The 24,010-nt window shown below is 40.1% G+C and overlaps 1 protein-coding gene across 4 annotated transcripts in view; it reads right to left on the bottom strand.

The window, feature by feature from the left end:
* ppp1r16b (protein phosphatase 1, regulatory subunit 16B) overlaps positions 1 to 24,010 on the bottom strand; it is a 94,670-nt gene that overhangs the window by 39,222 nt on the left and 31,438 nt on the right. For all 4 annotated transcript variants that reach the window (XM_037536399.1, XM_017712873.2, XM_037536400.1 and 1 more), the window contains one exon: positions 21,808 to 21,878. In XM_037536399.1, coding sequence (XP_037392296.1) covers positions 21,808 to 21,878 — 71 coding nt within the window. The remainder of the gene's footprint in view (positions 1 to 21,807; positions 21,879 to 24,010) is intronic.

Genomic DNA, 24,010 nt, shown 5'->3' with positions numbered 1-24,010 from the left:
CTGTCTGACAGCTTCTGGCTCTGCCCGCTCATCCCTGCCGGCTTGGCTCTCCATGAACCCCTGGAGCATCTCAGCCAGCTCTTTCAGTGACGTCTCTGATGCCTTGGCTGTTGCTTTTCCCTGCTTTACTTTACTGGGACTGGAATATTTGCCTGAACTGTCCGCCATACATGGGGTTCTGCAGGTTTGCTCTTGTTTGCAGTTCAACTTCAGCGTTCCAGTTTAAACACTATCAATTAATAAAGGCTATTTAAAAGCAGCATGTGTCTGTCTGTTTGAATATGAAATGTTCCATTACATAGAAAGTGTTTGCATATATATTGTGGCAGAGAGCAGCTCTGTCACATTCATTATGTAACTCATGGAATGCCCTTTAGTGGTAATAATTCCTCCGAGAGCACGTCAGAGCGAGCGACCGAGAGAGCACGTCAGAGCGACCTAGCCTGTTAACTTTTAATCACATTTTATTTATTTTAACTTTAGTTATTTATCTTTAATTTGTTATTTATTTATTTTTAACCTAACAGACTGTCTAAAGACATGGCCCCACTCAGCTCTCCAGCTGGTTGTAGTAGCTGTCTGTGGCTGAGCCAAAAGGTCGCGGAACTCGAGGGAAGAATCTCGGTGCTCCACCAGATTAAAGACGATGAGGATCTCCTTGACTCCATGATGGCAACATCTCAGGCGATCAGCGCTGGATTAGACGGCAGTCTACCTCAAGCGGCTGCTTCGGCTGCGGGGGATGAGGAGCACTGGCCTCGGCTCGGAGGTAAGCCTAAGATCATGAAGGTGTATTGCTCCACGCCGAGCCAGGCCGAGCCATGGTCCGTTGCAGGTGGACACTCGCGGGATGGTAGGCGCTCCGCCCGCCACCCGACAATTAGGAAGATCTGTGTAAACAACAGGTTCTCCGTACTGGAAGAACTGGATGACGCCACTCCAACAACACCCATCAGAGTGAGCTCTCCAGCCATCAACTTCACCCCCGCTCCATCCAAAAACTCCACCGGGCAGTGGGCCGCACCTGACCTGCAGAACTGTGGTTTAGCTCCGAGGGACATCCCCACCTCCAGAAGACCATCCGGCCAAGCTCCCTTCCAGACCCACACCCTGAGCGATCAGCCTGAACCCCCACAAGAAACTGCCGATCAAACACCACTGATTACCGAGCCGCGACCTCATTGTTTACCCCCGCGACAGGCCCGCAGGCCTCAACAAACCACCCTCATAGTTGGCGACTCGATCGTCAGGAACATTCAGCATCGCTCAGCTGCTGTCCACTCAGTCTCTGGTGCAAAGGTCTCTGACATTACGGTGCAGCTTCCCAGTCTTTTAAGAAAACACCACTCAGTGGAGAGGATAATAATCCACGTGGGATGTAACGACATCAGAAACCAGAGCACAGAACTGTTAAAAAAGGACTTCATGTGCCTGCTGTCCTCCATACAAGACTGTGGTAAATCTGTTTTTATTTCTGGACCAATTCCTTCACTAGGAAGAGGCTCAGGTCATTTTAGTAGACTTTTAAACCTTCATACCTGGCTTCAGAATACCTGCCTTTCCAAAGGTTTGACTTTTATAGACAATTTTAACCTCTTCTGGAATTGCCCCTCCTTCTATAGATCTGATGGGATTCATCCCAATAGGCTGGGTTCTCAGATTTTAGGACACAATATGTTTTACTCTGTTTTTAATTTGAAATGACAACTCAAGACCTACAATGCAAGTTCAATTATACCAGTAGTCATTAATAGTAGGAGACCTAAGACCAGCATTTTTAGAAGAAATACCAAGAATCCTCATAATTTTAATGTTTTTATTAATCGTGATAATCTTATCAGCATTAAGCCTTCTCTAATTTCCATAAACCCCCAAGAAAACTGTACTGATAACCCAATGAGTAGTCTTGAGAGTTTTAAGAAAAGAAAAGGTTTAGATATAATCCATCTGAATATTAGAAGCCTACTACAAAAAGATAGAATGGATCATCTTAAAATCCTGGCTGCACAGTCTGATCCTGATATAATCGTTTTAACAGAGACCTGGCTTAGACATCGTACCAATGATGAAGTTGTAGCTTTAAATAATTTTATCCTCCATAGCAAAGACAGAGTTTCAAGGGGAGGGGGAGTTGCTATTTATACCAGTGTAAATTTACAAGCTAATGTTTTATGTGCAGTATCCAAAGAAAAATGTTATGAGTTCTTAGCCCTCCAGGTTTCACTCGGGAAAAATAACTCTTTTGTTTTAATTGGGATATACAGGCCTCCCTCTGCCCCACATTCTGCAGTCGAGGAATTAGCAGATCTTTTATCCAAATTTAGTGCTTCTGAATTGCTGGTCCTTGGTGATTTTAACCTCAACTGGCTTTCTAATGCATCCGATCACTTAAAGGAAATATGTGGCAATCTTACCCTAACACAGTTTATTAATGAACCAACTCGCCCAAATCTGAAAGAACCCACCAAGTCAACCCTGATAGATGTAATACTTTCCAATAAAGCTGACAAAATTACTGCCTCAGGAGTTTTTGAACTTGGCATAAGTGATCATTGTCCCATCGGATGTATTAGAAACAGTTGTACAAACAAAACAGGCTCTCGGTTGGTGGTTAGAAGAAATTTTAATAATTTTAATGAGCAAGCTCTCCTTTCTGACTTAGCAATGAGTGAAATCCACCTTACACTAGAAATCTCAGATGTTGATGGGGCACTAAACCACTTCAGTAAACCTTTCCTAACAGTGGTAAACAAACATGCCCCATTCAAAAAGTCAAGAATCAGAGACAGATCAAGTCCCTGGTTTACGGGTGAATTTTCCTCATTGTTTAATGCCAGAAATAAAGCTTGGTCAACTGCTAGACGCTCAGGGGAGAGAGACCACTGGCTTAGCTTTAGACAGCTGAGAAATAAATGTACTTCTGCTGTTAGAAAAGCTAAATCAGAATATTACCTTAGCTTAATCACCAGCACTAGAAACCCTCAAAACCTCTGGAAAATAGTAAATTCTCTAAAAAATAATTCCCCCCTTTTTCCAACAAGCGTTTTAGTTGACGATCAGCTGATTTCTGCCCAGAAGGAAATAGGTCAAGCTTTTAACTCACACTTTGCTGCAGCCGGCCACATCTTTGATGGAAATAGCACAAACCCATTGAATAAAACTGATCTTAGCTCTACTGTTTCTAAAACGCATGGTCTCTTCTCACTCCAGCCATTTTCTCCGTATTTAGTTGCTAATGCCCTGGCTAAAATTAATCCATGAAAAGCCACTGGAGAAGACAGGCTGGACCCCTTTTTATTGCGTCTCGCAGCCCCGATTATTTTAGAATACATTTTATACATTTTTAATCTTTCAGTTTTATCTTGCAGAATTCCCAGGGTCTGGAAAACAGCTCATGTAAATTCCTCTGCATAAAGGTGGTGAGACAACAGATCTGAATAATTATAGGCCAATCTCAAAACTGTCGTGTTTAGCAAAAATGTTAGAATCTCTAGTGAACCAGCAATTGAAATCATTTCTTCACAAAAATTCTGTTTTATCTAAATATCAGTCTGGTTTCAGAGAAGGTCACAGCACTATCTCTGCTACGACACTGGTTTTAAACGATCTTTATTCAGACATAGACAAGAGGAAACATTGTGCAGCTGTTTTTATTGACTTAACAAAAGCATTCGATCACACTCTTCTTTTACGGAACTTAGAAAAGATTGGCTTTGATGCAACTGTGCTGGAATGGACCCAAAACTACCTCACTGACAGAAATCAATGCATGACACTGAATAATTATAAATCAGAGTTGGTATCTGTATCTAAAGGTGTACCACAAGGTTCAATTTTGGGTCCAGTCTTATTTAATATCTACATAAATGATATTGCTACCTCTGCTTCAACCTCAGACTGCAAAATTCATTCAGATGACACGATTTTATATTGCTCAGCTGATTCTATTCATGCTGCAACAAGAAAATTACAGAGCTCATTTAATGCTCTGCAGGTGGCGCTATATAAGCACAAACTAGTTTTAAATGCCACGAAAACTAAGTTCATGCTGTTTTCCAGATCTTTTAATACTGATTTTAGTGCTGTAAATATTACTACCCTGGCAGGATCCACTATTGAGAGAGTCACGGAATATAAATACCTTGGCATATGGCTGGATGATAAACTCAGTTTTAAACCACACATAAATAAACTAGTCAGTAAATGCAGACAGATCATCACTGGAGATCCGTACAGAACTCACCACTGTGAGCTGTGTGTGAAAGTTGGGTGGCCCTCTTTAACGGTACGAAGGGAAACACACTGGTTGATTTTTATTTATAAGACATTTTCCGGTCATTTGCCAGAATATATCACTTCATTGATGAATACAAATAACAGTAATTCAGACTCGCTCTAGTAATTGGATCAGCTGCCAGGTACCAAGAGTTTTTATTGAACTGGGAAAATCTGCTTTTAGTCACAGCACCAGCTGGAATTCACTACAGGAAACACTAAAACTCAGCTCACTGGGGTCACTCAGTCATTTTAAACTTAATATCAAACCACTTTCAGACAGCCTGTAGCTGTTTTACTTAATCATATTTATTCGTAACTTTTATTTTTGTGTTAGTTCTCCTTAGTTCTTTATCTCTTTTTATTTATTTATTTATTTCCCCTCATTTAATTTTAAGTTTTTTTATCATTACTTTTTTTAATTTGTGATATTGTACTATTACCTTACTAATTTCTTATCTATTTTTGATCTTAATTTCTTACCATTTAAATCTCAAGTTCTATTTTTTATCTACTTTTATCTTTTATTCACTGTTATTTAAAATTTTCTTTTAATTTAAAATGATTAAATGTAGTTATTATTTTCTTTGTCATGTCAATCCCTGTTTTTGTAAATGCTCGGCTACATTGAAAATGAGGGTTGCCCTCAATGTACTTCCGAGTCAAAATAAAGGTTGATTGATTGATTGATTGATTGATTGATTGATTAGCTAGCTTAACTATGAGCAAGTGGTGCTTATTTTCGACATATGGAATAAAATCAAGCATTTTTGTAGGTGCTGATTAACCCAGAATAGAATTATCAGGTGTTTTGGCCTACATGTAAACAGTATATTGCAGTGTCTTAGTTAATATATCTTTTGAGTGTTCTGCTTGATTTGCCTGCTTCAGATTGTCCATTTCAATGTGACTCAGGTCAAATAATCATTTAAAAACAATAAATTCCAAAAATAAGGGGAAAAAAATTCGAAACAGACAGCACCTACTCTTTAATCAAGTGTTTCTTCACTGTTTGAAGTATTACTCAACATTTGTAAATGTGTTTATAAAAGAAAATTATAAGCATTGATGTGCTTAACTACATGAATACCTATATCCATATTGTGATAGTGAAAATAATGCCCCAAAGAGAACAACATAAACTTAGTAGTTTTTACATAGCTCAGTCCTACAAAACATGCATGTACCTTCTTAAATGTACAGATGATTCAAATCATGCAGACAGCACACACACACACACACACACACACACACACACAAATCAAGAACAAAAAATCTGTTTGTATATACAGTAGACCAGAGACTGAGAATAAAAGCAATGAGATGAAGGATAAACCACAAAGCATGTATTTATCTCCTCCTACAGATTTACTGCAGTACAATATACAACACTAGCTCTGTCATTCTCACCCTCAAGGGGCTGAGGGTGGACTGGACACAAAACAATCAGTTAGTCACCAAATCCATAGCATGAAAGGGAGACAGTCAGATAAATTCAGAGGTGAACAGTAAAGCACTGTAAAGCTGAAAATCACCAACAAGCCCAATGTCTCATAGCTATTGTAAACAGAACAGAAGAAATTTTAAACACAACACAATTTGCTGACTTTGCATTTAATTGCCTAGCTACTGTAACAACTAATACCATACCATATCATACCATAGCCTGTACTGGCTAAATAACCACAGGCCCACCTTTTACACAACTAGGCAAAAATGTATGTAGCAAATAGCTTTCATATTAAAATGATTAATAACATAAGTTTACTGCCACCTTAAACACACATTGCTACCTTAAATTTGCTGATAGCTTAAATCTACTGGTTCTATAAATACACTGCCACCTTACAATGTGTTGCGTGTTTGTTGTGTGTAGAGTGTGTAAACGTATTGTGTATAGTATGTGGTGTGTTTGTAGTGTGTATGATGTGTGAGGGTAGGGGAGGTTCTGTGCTGAGTATCTGGCGTATGTGTGTTGTGTCTTTTTAAGTAAGACAATTTACTAATAATAATAGATAATAAGAATGCAAAAAACAATAAGTTGGCTTTTCCAAGCCAACCTAAAAATAAGGATAACGAAAGAACTATACGTTGGCTACTTCAAGCCAACTTAACTAGAAAGGGAAAGTTTGTGAATGAACTTTAAATTGGCTTGAAAAAGACAGCAAACTGTGTTAAAATGGTGGAAGACTTGATGGTTGTGTTGCTTAACTGTTGCTAGGTGGTTATGATAGCATACAAGGTGGATGTTAACACAAGACAAAAGGGTGTTCTTTGATCATGACTACGTGGAGGAGGTGATGCAGAGGAGAAGAGTACATCCTGATCAAGAAAGTACTCAAGGAAAACAAAATCCGCTTCCAAACTCCAATGACCAAGCTGCGGGTGCACCTGGGCATGGTCACCTATAACAGTGTTCCAGTGGAACGTATTCGGGTGAAAAAAGCTGATGACATCATTGAGGAATCCGTGGCTAGGCTTCTCCCTTAGAGCACAGTAGGAGCGAGTTAAGTGGGGAACAAATTCAAGTTCCAAGAAGGTATAAGGAGGAACCTTCGCAATTTTGAAAGGATAAATCGAGAGCAAGAGAATGAGGAGGATTAATCCCCTCCCACCCATGACAATCTAACTGTAAGTGATGCTAGGGAAAGTTAAGTGAAAAAGAAGGGGGGGGGGGGGGGGGGGGGGGGGGCCTCAGTAAGCAAAGAAAGAAAAAATGTTTTGCAGCTACTAATGGCTGATACCAATAACATGACTCCCGCCACAACACTACACCTGGGCTGGTTAGCACCCTTTCATTTTGTTTTGTTTGTTTAGTTTACTTTTTGAATCTGCATAGTGGGGTCCCACTATGTGGCTAATTCCCCTCAGATCTGGAGGATATAGTGACTGGTTTACTTTCGTTATGGAAATCTATAATACAACCCCAATTTCAATGAAGTTGGGACGTTGTGTAAAACAAAAAAAGAGAATACAATGATTTGCGAATCCTTTTCAACCTATGTTCAATTGAATACACTACAAAGACAAGATATTTAATGTTCACACGGATAAATTTTATTGTTTTTTTTACAAACATTCACTCATTTTGAATTTGATGCCCGCAACACATTCCAAAGAAGTTGGGACAGGGGCAACAAAAGACTGGGAAAGTTGAGGAATGCTCCAAAAATACCTGTTTGGAACATTCCACAGGTGAACCGGTTAATTGGAAACAGGTCAGTGTTATGATTGGGTATAAAGGGAGCATCCCTGAAAGGCTCAGTCGTTCACAATAAGGACGGGCGAGGTTCATCACTTTGTGAACAACTGCATGAGCAAATAGTCCAACAGTTTAAGAACAATGTTTCTCAACATGCAATTGCAAGGAGTTTAAGGATCACAGTCCATAATATCATCAAAAGATTAAGAGAATCTGGAGAAATCGCTGCAGGAAAGCAGCAAGGCAGAAAACCAACACTGAATGTCCGTGACCTTTGATCCCTCAAGTGGCACTGCATTAAAAACCCACATCATTCTGTAACGGATATTCCCACATGGGCTCAGGACACTTCAGAAAACCACTGTCAGTGAACTCAGTTCGTCGCTCCATCTACCATTGCAAGTTAAAACCCTGCCATGCAAAGCGAAGCCACATATCAACACCACCCAGAAACGCCGCCGGCTTCTCTGGGCCCGAGCTCATCTGAGATGGACTGACGTAGAGTGGAAAAGTGTCCTGTGGTCTGACGCATCCACGTTTCAAATTGTTTTTGGAAATCATGGACGTCGTGTCCTCCGGGCCAAAGAGGAAAAGGACTGTCCGGAATGTTATCAGCGCAAAGTTCAAAAGCCAGCATCTCTGATGGTGTGGGGGGGTGTGTTAGTGCCCATGGCAGGGGTAACTGGCACATCTGTGAAGGCCCCATTAATGCTGAAAGGTACATACAGGTTTTGGAGCAACATCTGCTGCCATCCAAGCAGCGTCTTTTTCAGGGACGTCCTGCTTATTTCAGCAAGACGATGCTGAGCCACATTCTGCACGTGTTACAACAGCGTGGCTTCGTAGTAAAAGAGTGTGGGTACTAGACTGGCCTGCCTGCAGTCCAGACCGGTCTCCCATTGAAAATGTGTGGCGCATTATGAAGCGCAAAATACGACAACGGAGACCCCGGACTGCTGAGCAACTGAAGCTGTACATCAAGCAAGAATGGGAAAGAATTCCACCTACAAAGCTTCATTAGTGTCCTCAGTTGCCAAATGCTTATTGAGTGTTGTTTAAAGGAAAGGTGATGTAACACAGTGGTAAGCATGCCCCTGTCCCAACTTGGAACGTGTTGCAGGCATCAAATTCAAAATGAGTGAATATTTGCAAAAAACAAAGTTTATCCATTTGAACATTAAATATCTTGCCTTTGTAGTGTATTCAATTGAATATAGAATTTGCAAACCATTGTATTCTTTTTTTATTTATGTTTTACACAATGTCCCAACTTCATTGGAATTGGGGTTGTAGTTGTAGAGCTGCAATTGCTCTTGTTTGTCAGTGTTGTATGAGGTCTGTAGGTCGATTGAGGCAGATACATGAAAGTTGTTTGGAGGAACAAATATGTCTTTACAATACTATAACATTATGTCTTTGAACATGAACGGGTTAAACAGTCCCATTAAATGATTACTAAGCTGAAAAGGGAGAAAATCAACATGAACAAGAAACACATTTGTCATCTATTGAACAAGAGAAATAAGAAAAATGGGCCTTCGTAATACTTTTTTCCCCTCATTTAAATCAAAGAAAAAGAGGGGAGTTGCAATATTGTTATCAAATTCAATTAGTTTTGAGTTAATTTCTGAAATTAAAGAGAAAGTAGATATGCTTTAATCTCAGGTAAACTTGAAAATAAGGTAGTTACACTTTTAAGTATTTATGCTGTTCCTGGATGCAATACAGCCTTCTATAAGAAAATATTTGACTTACTAGAATCTAAAGCTCAAGGTACCCTTATTTGTGGTGGAGACTGGAATGTGCTATTTAATCCTAGATTAGATACTACCAATAAAATGAGGAAAAAGAATTCGGTAGAGATCCAGATGTATAATATGCTCCAATGGATGTATGGTGAGAATTAGATTAGATTTTACTTTCTATTCTGTACAACACAATATACACTCAAGAACCTCACGACGCACTAAGTAAGGCATTCATATCTATCATAGACTCCATTGGATTCACTCAAATTATAAAAGGGCCCACACACTACCACAACCACACTCTAGACTTAATACTGACCTTTGGTGTGGACATAGATAACTTGGCCATTCTCCCTCAGAGCACAGCCGTCTCAGACCATTAATTAATCTCTTACGAAATCCAGTTTAGTGGTAATGTGCGGTCATCACCATGTTATCGTGTCAAGCAGACTATAACTTCCTCCACAGATGGCAGTTTTATCAGAAACCTTCCTCATTTATCAGGTTCTGTCAGCTGCCCATCTAATCCTACCGAGTTAGATATAATGACCAAATTCCTAGAGGATACTTTTCGATCTACCCTAAATAGTGTGGCTCCATTAAAAAGTAAAATAGTAGGGCAGAAAAAACTCTTGGTGTAACGAACAACCTCGAGCTTTAAAACAGACTGCCAGACAACTAGAGAGAAAATGGCGTCTGACTAAATTAGAAGTGTTCCAGTCCACCTGGAAGGAGAGCCTTATAGACTATCGTAGAGCTCTTACCGCAGCACGCTCAGCTTATCTCTCCTCTCTCATAGAAAACAATAAGAACAATCCTAGACTACTATTTAGCACAGTTTCTAAACTAACAGAACAAAAAAGTCACTGAACCCCAGATGCCATTAGCCTATAGCAGCAATGATTTTATGAATTTCTTTAGTGAAAAAATAAAAAAATTAGACAGAAAATTCTGAACACACAGTTAAACTCCACAAACCTGCTGTCTTCTAATGCCAGTCTAGACCCTGAGAATATTACAGTCACTGCAGATAGGCTGGAATCATTTACCTTAATTCAAGAAAATGAACTAGTTAAAACAGTTTCTTCTGCAAAATCATCTACCTGTATTTTGGACCCAATCCCTACAGGTCTACACAAGGAAATCTTACCAGAAATAACCAAGCCTATTCTGTCAATAATAAACTCCTCTTTTAGCCTTGGATACATCTCAAAAACCTTTAAACTTAATTAGACCGCTGTACTAATTAGACCGCTGATTAAGAAAGCGAACCTTGATCCCTGTGAACTATCAAACTATAGACCTATCTCGAATCTCCCCTTTATATCTAAGATCAGTTTCAGTCTGGTTTTAGGCCCCATCACAGTACACAAATAGCACTAGTAAAAATTGTAAATAATCTATCATTCTCTGACAAAGGAAATGTGTCTTTGCTAGTCCTCCTTGACCTTAGTGCAGCATTTGACAAAATAGACCACTATATCTTACTAGATAGACTCGAAAACCTTGTAGGGGTAACAGGAACAGCTCTTTCCTGGTTCAGGTCCTACCTCACTGATCGCCATCAGTTCCTTAATGTAAAATGGGTGAATCATCTGTCCTTAGTAAAAGTAAAGTATGGTGTTCCACAAGGCTCTGTTTTAGGACCTATATTATTCACAATATATATGCTACCATTAGGCCACATTATCAGTAAACACGGCATAAATTTCCACTGCTATGCCGATGACAGTTATACACTACTCAAAAAAATAAAGGGAACACTCAAATAACACATCCTAGATCTGAATGAATGAAATATTCTCATTGAATACTTTGTTCTGTACAAAGTTGAATGTGCTGACAACAAAATCACACAAAAATCATCAATGGAAATCAAATTTATTAACCAGTGGAGGCCTGGATTTGGAGTCACACACAAAATTAAAGTGGAAAAACACACGACAGGCTGATCCAACTTTGATGTGATGTCCTTAAAACAAGTCAAAATGAGGCTCAGTATTGTGTGTGGCCTCCACGTGCCTGTATGACCTCCCTACAACGCCTGGGCATGCTCCTGATGAGGTGGTGGATGGTCTCCTGAGGGATCTCCTCCCAGACCTGGACTAAAGCATCCGCCAACTCCTGGACAGTGTGTGGTGCAACGTGGTGTTGGTGGATGGAGCGAGACATGATGTCCCAGATGTGCTCAATCAGATTCAGGTCTGGGGAACGGGCGGGCCAGTCCATAGCTTCAATGCCTTCATCTTGCAGGAACTGCTGACACACTCCAGCCACATGAGGTCTAGCATTGTCCTGCATTAGGAGGAACCCAGGGCCAACCTCACCAGCATATGGTCTCACAAGGGGTCTGAGGATCTCATCTCGGTACCTAATGGCAGTCAGGCTACCTCTGGTGAGCACATGGAGGCCCTCCAAAGAAATGCCACCTCACACCATTACTGACCCACTGCCAAACCGGTCATGCTGAAGGATGTTTCAGGCAGCAGATCGCTCTCCACGGCGTCTCCAGACTCTGTAACATGTCACGTCTGTAACATGTGCTCAGCGTGAACCTGCTTTCATCTGTGAAGAGCACAGGGCGCCAGTGGCGAATTTGCTAATCCTGGTGTTCTCTGGCAAATGCCAAGCGTCCTGCACGGTGTTGGGCTGTGAGCACAACCCCCATCTGTGGACGTCGGGCCCTCATACCATCCTCATAGAGTCGGTTTCTAACCGTTTGTGCAGACACATGCACATTTGTGGCCTGCTGGAGGTCATTTTGCAGGGCTCTGGCAGTGCTCCTCCTGTTCCTCCGTGCACAAAGGTGGAGGTAGCGGTCCTGCTGCTGGGTTGTTGCCCTCCTACAGCCTCCTCCACGTCTCCTGGTGTACTGGCCTGTCTCCTGGTGTACTGGCCGGTCTCCTGGTAGCGCCTCCAGCCTCTGGACACTACGCTGACAGACACAGCAAACCTTCTTGCCACAGCTCGCATTGATGTGCCATCCTGGATGAGCTGCACTACCTGAGCCACTTGTGTGGGTTGTAGAGTCCGTCTCATGCTACCACGAGTGTGAAAGCACCACCAACATTCAAAAGTGACCAAAACATCAGCCAGAAATCAGAAAGGTACTGAGAAGTGGTCTGTGGTCCCCACCTGCAGAACCACTCCTTTACTGAGTGTGTCTTGCTAATCGCCAATGATTTCCACCTGTTGTTTATTCCATTTGCACAACAGCTGTGAAATTGATTGTCAATCAGTGTTGCTTCCTAAGTGGACAGTTTGATTTCACAGGAGTTTGATTTACTTGGAGTTATATTGTGTTAAGTGTTTATATCAAGCAAACCGGATGATAAAATTAAACTTGGCAAGATTGAGGACTGTATAAAAGACATAAAAGATTGGATGTCAGGTAACTTTCTGCTACTTAACTCAGATAAAATTGAAGTCCTCCTCCTAGGTCCAAAAGCAGCTAGAAACAAACTGTCTAACTTAACACTTAACAATCACTCAGCTACATCAAGCTCATCTGTTAAAAATCTTGGTGTTGTGATAGACGCTGATCTGTCCTTCGACGCACATATAACTAGTATCACTAGAACAGTCTTCCTGCATCTTCGCAATATCGCTAAATTAAGAAATGCATTATCTCTACAGGACGCAGAAAAATTAGTTCATGCATTCATTACTTCAAGGCTAGACTACTGTAATGCCCTGCTGTCTGGATGTCCCAGCAAAAGCCTCAACAAGCTTCAGCTAGTCCAGAATGCTGCAGCCAGAGTCCTCACAAGAACCAGAAAGTTTGACCATATTAGCCCAGTTTTATCAACCCTGCACTGGTTACCAGTTCAATTTCGCATTGATTATAAAATTCCATTATTGACTTATAAAGCTCTAAACAGACTCGCCCCTCAGTACCTGAGTGAGCTTCTCTCCCACTATGAACCATCATGCCTACTTAGATCACAAGGTGCTGGCTTACTACTGGTACCTAGAATTAATAAAAGTTAATTAGTTAGTAAATTATTATTACTAACTATTATTATTATAATAATTAATTAATTAGTAAAGCTCTGGAATAATCTTCCTGTTATTGTTCGGGACTCAGACTCAGCCTCAGTTTTTAAGTCTAGGCTAAAAACTTACTTATATAGTCAAGCCCTCAGTGATTAGTCTTCCCGGTCAGATCTAGACCTGCTGGAGTCTCTGCTGCTCTGTTATACTGTGATCTGTGGTCAGCCACTCTTTACAGAACTAACTGCGTTTTTGCTTTCGTTTCTTTGCCGAGCTGAATAGCTGCCCATCTTGTGCGTCTGATGCTGTTGCCTCTTCTACCTTGACCTTGCTCACCAGCCTTCTGGAACAGCTTGACCACCACTGAGCTTCTTGCTTTACAACGCTGTGCAATCCTTACCCTCAGATCTTCTCTTTTCCCACTTTGTACTGTACTATTTTATACTAATAATGTTTGCTACCCGGTGTCGACCTTAGGAGGATGAGTGCCCATTCTGAGTCTTGGTTCCTCGCAAGGTTTCTTCCTCTTTTAGGGAGTTTTTCCTTGCCACCGCTGGCCTGCACATGGGGGCTTGGACCCGGATTTTCTTTTCTTTTCTTTCTGTAATACTGATTGTTCTGTAAAGCTGCTTTGTGATAACATCTGAAGTAAAAAGCGCTATATAAATAAATTTTGCTTTGCTCTTCAATATGAAAGAGGTTAAAGGCCCCAACCCGGTTCCTCAGCCAGGACTGACTCAGTTTTTTATGGCAACATATGAAGGTAAAGTAAATAATTTGATTATTGGCAAACTGTACAAAGTCATCTGTTTAATGAATAAAAATAATGGTAATGGACGTAGACCATGTAGTATGGTGTTGCCCAAAAATTCCATTCTTTTGGATTAATATGGGTAAAATTATTTCTGAGATCTGGGGTTTTAATGTGGAGGTGTCATTTAACTCTATGTATCTTGGTGTAACCCCTAAAGGCTTAAGTAAGAATGATGGCAACCTATTGAATATATTTCTGGTCGTTTGTAAGAAAGCTATAACTAAGTGCTGGCTCAGAAGAAACCCCCCCAACTGTGGACCTTTTTGTTGAAACTGTTACTTATATTCGCTCCATGGAAATGTTGACTTACTCTGCATCTTCAAAAGGAGAGAAGAAAAAAAGACTCAATGAAATGGGATTGCTACACCCGAGTAAGCGGGGTGAACTGAGACCATTGACTCCGATCATTCTGTCTTTTTTATGTAAACATAGATTGTTGCTTAGTTTTATGCTTGAAATGCTGTACCTGTAAACCTCCAACTTTAAATAAGACCTCATGTATGTTTTTTGCCACCTCTTTTGTGTTTTGTTTGTATGAATGTGAATCAGCACAAAATAAAAAAAAATGAAGTTAAAAAAAAAAAAACAAAAAAAAACAACAACACTGTGCAAACCTCACCACCATCTAATTAACCATTGCTCCACCTGTTTTCCCTGTTCTGTAGTATAATATTTTATACTAATGCTGTTTGCTATCTGGTGTTGACCAGAGGAGGATGGGTTCCCCTTTTGAGTCTTGATTCCTCTCAAGGTTTTTTCCTCTTGCTCTTAGAGAGGAACTATCATATGGCCGCCACTGTTCTGATATTATTTATCTCTTGCTGTGCTGAGAATGGTCCAACACTTGTGCATGAGTAGGCGTCCCAAAACCTTTGTCCATACAATGTCCTTCTACCTTATAGACCATTTTCATAGGTGTGAAAAAAGCAGCAAATTTTAACTTGCACTTGTAGATGGAGAGACGAACTGTGTTCACCGACAATGGTTATCTGAAGTGTTCCTGAGCCCATGTGGTAATATCCGTTACAGAATGATGTCGGTTTTTAATGAGGGATCGAAGGTCACAGGCATTCAGTGTTGGTTTTCTGCCTCGCCGCTTACTTGCACAGATTTCTCCAGATTTGCTGAATCTTTTGATGATATTATGGACTGATGATGAAATCCCTAAATTCCTTGCAATTGCATGTCGAGAAACGTTGTTCTTAAACTGTTGGACTATTTGTTCACACAGTTGTTCACAAAGTGGTGAACCTCACCCCATCCTTGCTTGTGAACGACTGAGTCTTTCAGGGATGCTCCCTTTATACCCAATCATGACACTCACCTGTTTCCAATTAACCTGTTCACCTGTGGAATGTTCCAAACAGGTGTTTTTTAAGCATTCCTCAACTTTCCCAGTCTTTTGCTGCCCCTGTTCCAACTTCTTTGAAACGTGTTGCAGGCATCACATTCAAAATGAGTGAATATATGCAAAGAACAATAAAATGTATCCGTTTGAACATTAAATATCTTGTCTGTAGTGTATTCAATTGAATATAGGTTGAAAAGGATTTGCAAATCATCAAATTCTGTTTTTATTTATGTTTTACACAACGTCCCAACTTCATTGGAATTGGGGTTGTACTATGTCAGAAGAGTACAGGCTACAGTTTTGTTGCCAGGCCCAGCAATGCCCTTGAGTCATTCTGTTATCTATCTTTTGCCTCAAGCTGGGGTCACTGGTGATATATCTGACAATACTGCAGTTTCAGGGCTTACGCATAGCTTCTGTACAGGTAACTGCACTGGAAATTCTTTCCAGATGTGGATGTAAGGACCCTGGCTGGACTTGGTGCATCATAGATGAGTGAGAGTGCGCATCAACTCAGAGTGTCTCAGTCAGCCCTAACATCCAATAGGGTTAAATGCACTACATGCTTGATCCCTAATAATAATAATAATAATTTCAATTTATATAGTGCCTTTCACAAACCCAAGGACACTTTACATAGTATCAAAAAATACTAAGACTACAGAGAAGAAAAAAGGAAGGTTTTTAGCAGAGATTTGAAGGAAGACAAAGAAGAGCAATGGGGGGAAGCAGGACTGAAAGATTTGCCACCCACAGAAAGTCTAGTTGAGGGAACTGTGAGGAATCAAGAAGGAGAAGATCAGCAAGCATGAGAGGGACAATATAAAGAAACAAGCTCAGAAAGGTATGTAGGAGCCAGATTAGTAAAGCCTTGAAGGTAAGAAGAATTATTTTGTACTTAATCCTAGAACTTATAGGAAGCCAGGGCAACTGCTGAAGAACAGGAGTGATCTGAGCTGTGCGCTTGGTGGTAAGAAGGGGAGGTAAGGAGGTAAGAACCCTGGCTGCTGAATTTTGGATGAACTGAAGATGACTGATCAGTTTAACTGGAAGGCCATAGAAATTACAGTAATCAATATGAGAGAAGATGAAGGCATTTTAGTGTCAGTGTCACTCAGCATAGCGCATAAGTGTGCAATGTTAAGCAGATGTTAAAATGCAGTTTTGGTGACAAGCTTAATGTAAGACTCAAAAGTAAGAGATGAATCAAGAGGACAGGTAAGGTTCTTAACAAACAGGGCTGCCTTAATGTCAACAACATCAATGTTTTCTGAAAAGTTCAATACCTGGGAGAGTGAGGTTTTAGCTCTAACTAACAGAACCTCAGTTTTATCAGCATTTAGTTTCAGATAATTGATTTGCAACCAAATTTTCAAATCTCTGACAGTAGAACTGTACTGGGTGAAGGCAGAGATGGGAGTAGTGCTGACATAAATTTGAGTGAAAGTTGAAAGTTAAAACCATGGTTGCGGAAGATCTGACCGAGTGGGGAGATGTAAATGATAAAGAGGAGAGGCCCAAGGACAGAACCTTGGGGTATACCTCGATTTACAGGAGCAATACCAGATTTGTGAGAGCCCATAGTATTGATGCCTATGAGCAAGGTATGACTGTAATCTGTGAGGGGCAAGGCCAGTAATGCCAACAGATGACAATCTAGATATAAGAATATTTTGGTTAACAGTGTCAAAAGCTTCTGTTAAATCTAAAATAATTAGGATGTTAAGAAATCCAGCATCGGTAGACAGCAGCAAGTCATTTACAACTTTTACAAGGGCAGACTCAGTGCTGTGTAGGGTGCGCAAACCATACTGAAAAGGCTCATATAGGTTATTGGAGGATAGAAATTCATGCAGCTGAGAGGCTACAACTCTTTCCATAACTTTAGCTAAGAAAGGGAGACTGGAGGTTGGTCGGTATTTGGCCAGTGAGGATGGGTCCAACCCAGCTTTAGGATAGGACTGACAGCAGCTATTCTGAGAGATGGAGGAACAGTGCCTAATGAAAAGCATAGATTAAATCATATGAGCTATGAGTGGTGCAATAACAGAGGAAGCAGACTTAAGAGTAGCTGTAGGAACAGGATCTAGTTGAGATGTACAAGTAGAGGATTTGGAAATAATCTGACACTGTGGAGTTCACAGGGAAGAAAACAGAGAGACAATTATCAGGTGAGAGTGAAACAGAGGCCTGAGAAAGAGAAGTGCTGGTTGCTCATGGTTGTTATGAATAATCATGCCTACTTAGATCACAAGGTGCTGCCTTACTAGTACCTAGAATTAATAAATTACATTGGGGGGAGAGCCTTCTTATATAAAGGCCCCCAACTTTGGAATAATTTCCCACTCACTGTTTGGGACTCAGCTTCAATCTTTAAGTTTAGGCTAAAAACCTACTTGTTTAGTCAAGTCTTTAGGATATAGTGTTCAGATCTGTGGTCATGGACATTATAGAGTATTATGGTAGACTGGGAATGTTGGTGCTGTTGTCCTACTCTCACACGTTCATTTCAAGTTCTCTGACTGTGAAGCGGAGGGGTGCTGACATCTCAGGGAGCCTTCATGTCTCTTTTACCTGTCTGGCTTCTCCCTTTTAGTTAGGCTGTTATAACTAGACCTGCACTCTGTTAATACTATAAATTGTAATCAGTCACTCTTTGAGGAACTAACTCTGTGTTTTCTTTTTCTTTGCCAAGTTAAACAGCTGCCCATACTGTGCGGTCTGATGATGTTTCTTCTGCCTTGATTGAGTTCCCACTGCTGGCTAGCCATTTTGATCATCATTAAGCTTCATGCTGTACAACACTGTGCACACCTCACCCTCATGAACTGACCCTCCCGATAATGCTGCTGCTGCATTAACTCAAACTATCTAATTAACTATAGCTCTGCCTGTTTTCCTAGTTTTGCATTGTAATATTTTATACTAATGTTTGCTAATTGGTGTCGACCACAGTCTTGGTTCCTCTCAAGGTTTCTTCCCTTCGCTCTTAGGGAGTTTTTCCTTGCCACTGTTTCCATTGGTTTGCTCATGGCGACTTGGACCTGGATTTTCTGTAAAGCTGCTTTGTGACGAAACCTGTTGTAAAAAGTGCTAAAAAAAATAAACTTTGACTTGACTTGTGTGCGTGCGAGCGTGCGAGAGAGAGAGAGAGAGAGAGAGAGAGAGAGAGAGAGAGAGAGAGAGACTGATAACCTGAATGCATGTTTTATTTACTACATGTAAAATGTTTTGTCAGGTACTGTGCTCTGTGAACTTATGTAACCAAAATCAAATTCCTTGTATGTGTGAGTACACCTGTCCAATAAAGCTTGATTCTGATTTTGATGAAGACTAAAGAAAGCTAGTATATACAAGAGTATTATTTGTTATTACTGATATTTGATATTTAACACAATAATACTAATTCTATAACCTCTAATCACAGCCAGTATTCATGGTACAATGCAGTTTTAAGAGCAGCATATATGAATGACCCTGATAATGTCCCAAATTTTTGGTGTAAGAGGCTTACATAAACACCAATCACCTATTAACTAAAAAAAATAAACAAAATCCAAAATAGAACAAAATCCAGCTACCGAAGTCAGGTTGGAAGTTTTTAACCCACTACATCAGTTAGAACTGGAGAAAATTATCTCCTCATCAAACTGCACAACCTGTACACTTGATGCAGTTCCCACAAAACTATTAAAACAGGTATTACCAGACATAATTAAACCACTATTAACAATAGTAAACTCATCATTAAACCTGGGGCATGTTCCCAAAGTCTTTAAACTAGCACTAATTAAACCTTTGATCAAGAAACCAAATCTTGATCCTAGTGTACTATCTAACTATAGACCTATTTCAAATTTACCATTTATTTCTAAGATTTTAGAAAAGGCTGTGGCCCAACAACTTGGCTCTTATCTGCAAAGAAACCAGATCTATGAAAAATTCCAATCTGGATTTAGGCCTCATCATAGCACTGAGACAGCTCTAGTTAAGATAACAAATGATCTGCTTCTTGCCGCTGACCAAGGCTGCGTTTCTTTACTGGTACTTCTTGATCTGAGCGCAGCTTTTGATACAATAGATCATAATATCCTCCTAGAAAGATTAGAGAAAATGGTCGGTATAACTGGAACTGCCTTATCGTGGTTCAAATCATACTTGACCGATCGTTTTCAGTTTGTGAGGGTAAATAATATACCCTCCAATTATACAAAGGTTAGATATGGAGTTCCACAAGGCTCTATCTTAGGACCGTTATTATTTACGTTATACATGCTCCCCCTGGGCAAAGTTATTAGAAAACATAATGTTAATTTTCATTGTTATGCAGACGACACGCAGCTCTTCATATCAGCCAAACCTGATGACAAACAGAGAATAAAGAAAATGGAGGATTGCGTAAAAGATGTGAAATCATGGATGTCACACAACTTTCTTCTATTAAATAGTGATAAAACAGAAGTTCTTCTATTAGGCCCTAAAGCTGCTAGAAATAAATTATCACACCTAATGTTGAATCTGGCCGACTTCTCAGTCACACCTGGTTCAACAGCTAAAAATCTTGGCGTTATCATAGATTCAGATCTAGCATTTGATAAACACATATCTAATGTTACTAAAACAGCTTTTCTACATCTCCGTAACATCGCCAAGCTAAGAAATGCTTTATCCTTACATGACGCAGAAAAATTAGTACATGCCTTCATTACGTCAAGGCTAGACTACTGTAATGTGCTACTGTCAGGATGTTCTAGCAGTAACTTAAATAAACTTCAGCTAGTTCAAAATGCTGCAGCCAGGGTCCTTACTAAAACTAGAAAATTTGACCATATTAGTCCAGTCCTATCAGCTCTTCACTGGCTTCCAGTCAAATTCCGCATAGACTATAAAATTCTCCTGTTAACGTATAAAGCCCTACATGGGCTCGCTCCTGAGTATCTGAGAGACCTTATCTCCTATTATGAACCACCACGATTACTTAGATCACAGGGTGCTGGCTTCCTAGTAGTTCCCAAAATTCAGAGAAGCTCTGCAGGAGGAAGAGCTTTCTCTTATAAAGCGCCCCAACTCTGGAATAATCTCCCCGATAATGTTCGGGACTCAGACACAGTCTCAATCTTTAAGTCTAGACTAAAAACTTACTTGTTTAGTTTAGCTTTTGGTAGTTAATGTTAATTCCCTTTAGATAAGGCTGCAGATCCAGGGGTTCATGGACATAGTGAATTGTGGGTAAACTGAGATGCTGGTGCTGCTGTCACTCACTACATGCAGTCACTCAGGTTTGTGGACGGTGGAGTGGGTGAATGCCAGTGTCTCAGGGAGCCTCCGTGTCTATGTTACCTTCTGGCTCTCTCCCTTTAGTTAGGCTGTTATATTCAGACCTGCCGGAGTCGTTAGTCACACTCTGATATTTTTTTACATTTTCTGTTCTTCATAAATCCAGCCTAAACTAATTCCTAAATCTTTCCTTCCTCCGAGTTACTGACTGTCCACCGGTCCGGCCCAATACTGATGGATGTCCCACCCTCAAGTCCCCCTGTCCCCCTGATTGACCAGACTGATGGAAGTTTCTGGAACGCAGCTTCTCCACTACAGATCACATCCAAATCTATATGAACTCTAATTGTTTCCACTGTTGATTATACACACCTGAATATATTAGAACTGCGTGGATGTAAAATGGACTTTTCAATGTTTAACTTATAAGTTGTCTGACCAGTGGTAGGATGGTCCCCCCTTTAGATGTGAGTCTTGGTCCTCCCGAGGTTTCTTCCTCCTCCAGCTCTGAGGGAGTTTTTCCTTGCCTCAGCGCTCACGGGGGTTCTGTATATTCTGTATATTCTGTATATTATGTTCAGTGTTTTGTCTGATTCTCTGTGCTGTGATTCCCATTTTTGTAAAGCTGCTTTGTGACAACATCAGTTGTAAAAAGCGCTATATAAATAAATTTGATTTGATTTGATATTAACCTCTCTTGTCCTTTTTAACGCAAGTTCTTTGGCCAAAAAGAATGATAAGTTGGATTCCATTATCCAAACAAGATCAGACTTTGCTGACTGCATGATGATGCGTTTCACTGAGACATAGCCTTGCCTCGATTTGCTCACTATATCCTTACATACTCACTATATCCTTATATACTGAAAGAAAAACTTCTCAAATACATGTATACTCCTATCTGAGCTTACAACCACAACAATAAGCAGATTTAGAACAGATATCTGAAATTCATTCCAGCTTATTACATTTGATTAGACCCATTTCATAATGTCAAGAAGGTCACTATGTAATGTCTGTGCCTATAATAGGGTCATAATAATGCCCTAACCCAAGCCAGGTATTTGGATGGCATGATAATCCAAAATGTTCTTGTAAGACAGATACTTTTGATCACCATGCACATTAACTGTGTCACAGTTCTTACCTGGTGCATTGCAGTGAGGCCATCTTCATTACAAAGATCTGGGTTAACACTGTTCTTTAGTAGGTATCTCACTATGAGAGAGAGAGAGAGAGAGAGAGAGAGAGAGAGAGAGAGAGAGAGAGAGAGAGAGAGAGAGAGAGAGAGAGAGAGAGAGAGAGAGAGAGAGAGGGAGAGGGAGAGAGAGGGAGAGAGAGAATGAGAGCAGTGATTTTTCATGTGCTGGCTGTTAGTAGTCAAAAAAGATGTTTAGAATATCACCCCATCGTAATCTCAGACCATTCTCCACTCACTCTAAATTTAAAGTTTTCCTGCCGCCCAACTGTTTTGCCAGCTTGGAAATTCGATTCCTTACTCCTATCAGATGAGACTTTGAATACATTCATCTTTTGCACCATTGATGAATTTTTACTTAACAATAAGAAAAGTACAACCTCGCCTTCGCTTCTTTGGGAGACTCTCAAAGCATACTTACGTGGACAAATTATTTCCTACACCGCCTTTTCTAAAAAACAACAGAGACTAAAACTTCAGGCCCTGATGTTGGAGATTGCCGAGTTGGACAGGCTTAACGCTCTCTCCCCATCGCCCGCTTTGTTTAAAAACAGAGTTGCTCTACAAACTGAATATGACCTAATAACAACTACAGAAGCAGAGCGCTTAGTACTTCATGCTCGTAACTACTACGAAAACGGTGATAAACCTTCCAGGCTTTTAGCACATCTAAGTGTTTTAGCACAACTAAGGAGACGAGCAGCCTCTCGTATAATTCCTAAAGTGATGGATTCAGGAGGTACACTTTCCTCAGATTCTCTGTCAATCAATCAAGTTTTCAAATCATATTATTCAGACCTATATAAATCGGAATCTCTTTCGGATGATTCAGTAATGTCAGCATTCTTTAATGAGCTTGAGTTTCCAACAGTTGACCACGCATTGGCACAGGAGTCTCCTCTGACTTTGGATGAAATCCGAGCGGCCATTAAAACTATGCAAACTAACAAGGCACCAGGCCCGGATGGATTTCCGCTCGAATTTTTCAAAAAATTTGAGAAAAAGCTTGGGCCTCAACTTCTGGCAGTTTTTGAGGAGTCGCTGGGGGTTGGGTCACTGCCACAGTCTATGACACAAGCTTCAATATCTTTGTTATTGAAAAAAGACAAGGACCCTACATCTTGTGCTTCCTACAGGCCTCTGTCGCTATTAAACACAGACATTAAAATTTTAGCTAAAGCTCTGGCTCTACGTTTGGAAGCTGTTCTCCCCAATATAATATCTTCAGCTCAAAATGGCTTCATTAAAGGGCGACAGCTTTTCTTTAACACACGAACACTTCTTAATGTTATTTTCACAAAGGGATCAACCCTTACTCCTGAGGTTCTTGTCTCTTTGGATGCTGAAAAGGCATTTGATAGAGTGGAATGGAATTATTTATTCAATGTGTTGTATAAATTCGGATTCAAGGACAATTTCATATCCTGGATAAAATTGTTATACTCCTCTCCTAAAGCTAGCGTGTGTACTAAAAAAGATGTTTAATATAAAAAAAGACAAATCCATATAAAGTGGGCATACTTTTACTCTAGTACAATACGCTATATTTTTGTGAAATATTTTTTAAAAATCGTTCGGCAGTTAGTTCAAAATGCACCAGAGACCTGCCCATGCATGGTACTGCAAGTTTCAGTCATTGGTTGTAAAGGATGAATAAATAATTTACTCAAACTCTAACATAACCCTGTTATAGTCACAGTTTCAAAAACGTTTACCACTCCAATTCTCATCGATTTATTTGTTGCCATTTTAATGAGAGATAATGAGATTCTTCATAAATCTTTTTTTATATAAAGCTTCTGTAGTCAGTGTACAAAAAATAGCCAATTATTTGAATAAGGCACTGTAACAAACAACAAAATGCCTCCTTCCTACTACTACTACAATAAGTTGTCATGTCCACAGGGATGATACACCAAATTCTCTTTAACCAAAACTGTTCAATCCATCTCATCTGAAAGAATGTTCTTTTGGAGTGAGATCAATATAAAAGGACTGCACAGGCTAACAAGGGAGTAAATTTGATAGCTCAAGATTATATACAAATTAAAATTGTACAGCGAATAAAAAAAAAAAAAAAGTTTTCTCTGAATCCTAATCACTGTACGTACATGAGAGAGAGAGAGAGAGAGAGAGAGAGAGAGAGAGAGAG

This window comes from Pygocentrus nattereri, chromosome 30 (assembly GCF_015220715.1).
Source record: "Pygocentrus nattereri isolate fPygNat1 chromosome 30, fPygNat1.pri, whole genome shotgun sequence".
NCBI lineage: Eukaryota > Metazoa > Chordata > Actinopteri > Characiformes > Serrasalmidae > Pygocentrus > Pygocentrus nattereri.
Note: the sequence above shows the minus strand (reverse complement) of the source record. Positions and strands in the feature narration are given on the sequence as shown.